At 47.6% G+C, this 5,310-nt stretch overlaps 2 protein-coding genes across 2 annotated transcripts; both read right to left on the reverse strand.

The window, feature by feature from the left end:
* Positions 1-1,322: 1,322 nt before the first annotated feature.
* On the reverse strand, positions 1,323-2,228 carry LOC130505235 (uncharacterized). The gene has a single exon (XM_056999839.1). The coding sequence runs from the start codon at positions 2,226-2,228 to the stop codon at positions 1,323-1,325; it is 906 nt and encodes a 301-aa protein (XP_056855819.1).
* Positions 2,229-2,258: 30 nt separating this feature from the next.
* Positions 2,259-2,771, reverse strand: LOC130505236 (uncharacterized). The gene has a single exon (XM_056999840.1). It carries the CDS (start codon positions 2,769-2,771, stop codon positions 2,259-2,261), a length of 513 nt encoding a protein of 170 aa, XP_056855820.1.
* Between the last annotated feature and the right edge of the window lie 2,539 nt (positions 2,772-5,310).

The raw sequence follows: 5,310 nt of genomic DNA on the forward strand, positions 1-5,310 counted from the left end.
ACATCCTTTTGAGATATCGATCGATACACCTTTCGCTCGGCGATCGATTCACCTGTCGGGATATCGATCGACGGCTTCTAGATATGCCTAGGCGCGAGCCGATAATGAACACTAGGTCTCAAGGAGGGCTGTCGCTCTTCTCAACAGGAGACAAGCTAGCTCAAATGGATAATTCAAGATAATCAAAGATCCTAGTGATCTATATTCTAGTTAGCTAATCTAGAACAAGCATAGGGTGCAATCCATTTGGTGAATACCACAACTTAGCAATTATAGATTGGGGCTAATCCCACAAACCTATTTAAACCATAGATCTAACAAGTAGACTACTCAGACATAGCTAAGCAATTCATGACAATGGATAGATGAAAGAATTGCATAGATAGAAATAAGTAGAAATACAAAAGGAGATGAGAAATCTCTCCAGTCTCTCAAAACAATTAAACTCTAGTCTCTCTCTCACACTCTCTGCTTTGCCTCTCAGGACTTGCTTTTCTCTAAGTTGTCAAAAGCTTGCCGTCAAAAACACTTTGCAGGAATATTTAAGCATTTCCATTAGGTTAAAAACTCGTCAGGGGCAATCTCGTAATTTGGTGAAGTCTTGGTGAAGTAGTCGGCTAAACCATTTCGTCCTCGATATCGATCGACAACACCGGATGTGTATCGATCGATTATAATCTTCTAGTACGCGGATCTTCTCAGCTACCTCGATCGACAACTCAGGATGAGTGACGATTGATTATAATCACAATGTTGACTTCCGACTTGGTCTTGAATGGTCAACTCGGGTATATCATCTCTTGTACTCCAAAATGCTCCAAAAACATCACTTTCTCACGAAATGCTCATGAACCTGAAAACATACCTAACAGGCTAGAAAATAGATTAAATACATAATAAAATACTAGTATATCATGGTTAAAACGGGTAAAATCCATGGTATATCAATTGGCTAACCATTCTGGGTATTGCACCTCTCGTATGAATCTAGCATCTAGTAGGTTCTTGACCTCTTCGTTGATTATCTCATCCCTTTCAGGAGCGAATTTTCTCCTCTTCTGTTTGACAGGAGGATGCATTGGATCCACCTTGAGTTGATGCATGATAACATCGGGATCAATTCCAGGCATGTCTTCGTGAGACCAGGCAAAGCAATCGGAGTTGGATCTTAAGAAATCGACCAGTCTCCTTCTCAAGCTTTCCGGAAGCTTGGAGCCTATCTTTAAGTTTCGACTCGAGTTCCCTTCCGTGAGCGGGACCTCATCCATTTCTTCCACTTCCGGCTCTTCGGTATGTGGGGCCGGAAGCTTCTTCTGTAATTGTTATAAGACCTGAGTCATTCCCCTAAGGGTAGTCTGATAGCAAGACCTAGCATTCTCTTGATCCCCCTTGACCGCTCTGATGCCCCAAGGGGTTGGGAACTTGACCAGCTGGTGCAAAGTTGAAGGTACGGCTCTCATGTCATGGATCCAAGGCCTTCCCAATATCACGTTGTATGATGAGGGGCAATCGACGACCAGGAACTTCGTGGCTTGGTTTACCCCTTCGGCATACACGGGAAGAAGGACCTCTCCCAAGGTTTGTTTGACTTCTCCACTTAAGCCTACGAGGGGAGTTGCCTTTCTGGTTAGAGCTGTAGGTTCCAAACCCAGGTCGGCGAAGGCCAAATAGAAGATTAGGTTGCTGGAGCTCCCATTATTTACTAGTATCCGCTTGACCAAGCAGTTTGCTATGGTAAGTGAAATGACGAGAGCGTCATGATGAGGGGTGAGGACCTTCTCCTGCTCCCTTGCAGTGAAACTGTTCTCATATGTTCCAAGGAGTAGGCGCTTGGGACCCTCGGCCTCTTGGCCGTTCCTGGCATTGCGAGTACTTTTCTTGGCTGCGGCACTGCTAATTCCGCTTACCTCTGATCTGCCTGTGATGACGTGGATCACCCGGTTTTGCTGTGGTGGCAATGCGGAAGTTGCCTCGATAGGGAGACCGGGACCTTCTTTATTTAGAAGGTTCTTGAGGAGCTCGGCGACTTCCATCTTTAGGGCTATGCAATCTTTCGTAGTATGACCATGATCACTATGGAACTCGCACCATCGCTTGGGATTTCGATTAGCCTCCGCGGCCTTCATCTTAGGAGGCCACTTGACTTGAGGACCCAGTTTTCGTAAGACACCGATCAGCTCCGGTTTGGATATCGCAAGATGGGAGATGTCAGGCCAAGTAGACACCATTATCCCTTCTGATCTAGGCAAAGGTTGATGCTAATACCTGCCCCTATTCGGGTTACTAGTCTCTCTAGCGGACTTAGAGTGAGAAGGCTTGTCGCGGTTACTCCTAGTAGGCTTTGATGACTTCTGATCATACTTCGGACCGGCTTTAGCCATACTAGCGACATCTTCTTCCCATCTTAGTTGAGCCCAAGCACGAGACATCACGTCTTCCATAATCCTGCACATGTATTTGATCAGCTCCTTATAAAGGTCTCCCTCTGGAAGTAGACCCCTCTTGAAGGCTGAGATAGCCGTATCATCGTTGCATTCAAGAAAAGCTACCTTCGCTTGGTTGAAGCGAGCTATGTAAGAACGAAGGGGCTCATTCCTATGCTGGAGGATCTCATAGAGATCATCCGAGTTCTTCTCTAGGTCACGGCTGCTAGCGAACTGCTCCACGAAGTTATCGCTAAGGGCTGCAAAGGATTTGATGGACTTGGTGGGCAGGTTAATATACCACTGAAGAGCGGGGCCGGTCAAGGTCGATCTGAATCCTTTGCACATGGTAGCTTCCCGTGCATCCCGAGGGATTGCTACTGCTAGCATGCGTTGCTTGTATTGAGCAATGTGATTGTCGGGATCCCCAGTACCTTCGTACATTTTTATGCTTGGGAAAGAACTTTCGCGGCATCTCCACCGAAGCAATCTCTTCCACGAAAGGTGTATCGGAGTAGGACCCCTGATTGCTTCTTCGAATAGGAGGATCTGCCCCTGGAAGCCTTTCTACCATAGATTGAATGGTGCCGAACCTTTCGGAGACCACTCTTTCTAAGTAGGCTGCTAGGGCTGGATCTGAGATCTCGGGATCAATGGGTGAATACTCCTTGTCCTCCGTATCGGAATCGCTATCTACTTATACTCGGGTCCTATCGTTCACGGCTCCTCGGCTTTCGGGTTCGTCTTCGGTTGAGGCGGGTCGACGAGGTACCTCTTCACTGTCTCGCGAAGTGTAGAGTGAAGCCATGGGTCGTACCTTAGTCCGGAACCGCTTTCGCTTGTTGCTAGCTTCACTGAGGGTATGGTTCTCTTGTCGGAGGACAAGATTCTCCGCCTCTATGGCATCTAGCTTCTCGGCGCTTTGCTGTGGTTGCTTGGAGTGCTCTCCAAGTTGGTCTTTTAGGGTTTAAACTTCGAGGAGAAGTTCAGGACCTCCGGGTGTTGTCTCCCGAGCTTTGTAAAGACCAGTGACCTGACTCTGAAGAGACTCAAGCTTGTTGAGGAGCTCGATCTCTCTCGGAGTCATCTCCGTCTGGTTAGCGTCGTCCTCTAATGCCATCGTCACGTAGTTGGATCACTCCCCTCCTTCTAGCGCCAAACTGTTAGGGTATTTTTGTGTAGGATCGTTTAAGTGCTACGGAACACTAGAGGATTTGTATGAAGCAAGAGAAATCGTAAACTAGAAGATGTTATTGAGTGTTTTGATCGGGACTACAATGTTTGGGTGTATAAATCCTAGTTCTAGTCGCCTAAACTCTAATCTTCTAGTCTCCGAAAGTCGATCCCTTATTCTAGGGTTTGGGCTCCCCTTTTATAGTTGTAGATGTCGGCTTCAAGTAATATAACTCTTTCTAATCAGAAAAATGGAAGTTTCCCCTTAGGTAGAAAACTTCTATTTTACTCCAAGGGGTCGGTCCGATCTAGGGGTCGGACCTAAGGCAGGGGTCGGTTCCTGGTTTCTTCTTGAGCAAGGGTCCAGAAGTCGAGGACCTATCCGGAAGCTGGAGAAAACTTATGTCTGGATATTTTTCCCCAACAACGTTATCGCATACATAGGAGTAGGAAACCAGTGTACTTAAATATATCATAATAATAGTAGTAGTATATAAAGCTTGATCCGTGGACCTTACTTTAGAAGTGATAGAATTTGAGGTGCAAGGCATTCCAGCAGTTGGGTTGGATCTTACCGTCGCTGTCTTCCAGCTTATAGGCTCCTGCCCCTTGCACCTCTATTACCTTATAGGGACCCTCCCATCCAGGAGCGAGTTTTCTTGCTGATTTGTCCCTTGTGTGGTCACAGACTCGCCTTAGGACCCAATCCCCTTGCTGGAAGGTTCTGGATCTGACCTTCTTGTTATAGCTCTTGGCTACTTTCAACTGGTAGGACGTGTTTCTAAGGCGGGCCGCCTCTCTCTTTTCGTCGAGTAGGTCTAGACTCAGGGACATTAGCTCGTTGTTCTCCTCCTGGGAGAGGAACTCAGAGACCGTGATCCTTACGTGCACCTCCGTGGGTATTACCGCTTCAGCACCATAGATAAGCGAGAAGGGAGTCTCCTGGGTCGGGTGGCCGTCTTCGGAGTGGTCCGATAGGCCCAGAGTACTCCGTGTAGCTCTTCTGCCCATCGCCCATGGGCGTCTTCTAGGCACTTTTGAGCATATTCACTACCGTCTTATTAGTGGATTCGGCTTGACCGTTTGATTGGGGATGTCGTGGTGCTGAATAGGAAAGTTTGATGTTCCAGTCCTTGCAGACCTTTCGGAAGTTGTTGCTCGTGAACTGGGGTCCGTTGTCTGTGACGATCTCATGAGGGGTTCCGAAGCGTGTGATCACGTGGGTCCATAGGAATTTCCTAATCTGGAGATCCGTTATCTTGGGTAGTGCTTCAGCTTCTACCCACTTTGTGAAGTAATCGGTCACGACTAGGAGGAAGATCTTTTGCCCCGGCGCCATGGGAAATTTCCCCACGATGTCCATGCCCCATTTTCGGAAGGGCCAAGGAGAGCTTAGAGACATGAGGTTCTCTGGTGGAAGATTGGAGACTGGTGTGTGCTTCTGGTATTGGCTACAGAGTTTGACTTGTTTGAGGGAGTCCCTCGCCATGGTTGGCCAGTAGTATCCAGCCCTTCTGGCTCTGAGTACTAAGCTTCGACCACTGGAATCAGAACCACACTCTCCCTCGTGGAGTTCTTCTAATATCCTGGCGGCTTCTCTAGGGATAAGACATCGTAGATAAGGCCCTGAAAAGGATCTTCGGTATAGTTTCCCTTTGGAAAAGCAGTACCTGGCAGCTTGCCTCCTTATCTTCCGACTTTCGTCTCGATCTTC

The sequence above is a fragment of the Raphanus sativus genome, unplaced genomic scaffold, assembly GCF_000801105.2.
Source record: "Raphanus sativus cultivar WK10039 unplaced genomic scaffold, ASM80110v3 Scaffold2117, whole genome shotgun sequence".
NCBI classification, from domain to species: domain Eukaryota; kingdom Viridiplantae; phylum Streptophyta; class Magnoliopsida; order Brassicales; family Brassicaceae; genus Raphanus; species Raphanus sativus.

Coding starts and splice junctions, on each gene's coding strand:
- LOC130505235 (XM_056999839.1), bottom strand. CDS start 2,228: ATGGTGTCTACTTGGCCTGACATCTCCCATCTTGCGATATCCAAACCG.
- LOC130505236 (XM_056999840.1), bottom strand. CDS start 2,771: ATGTGCAAAGGATTCAGATCGACCTTGACCGGCCCCGCTCTTCAGTGG.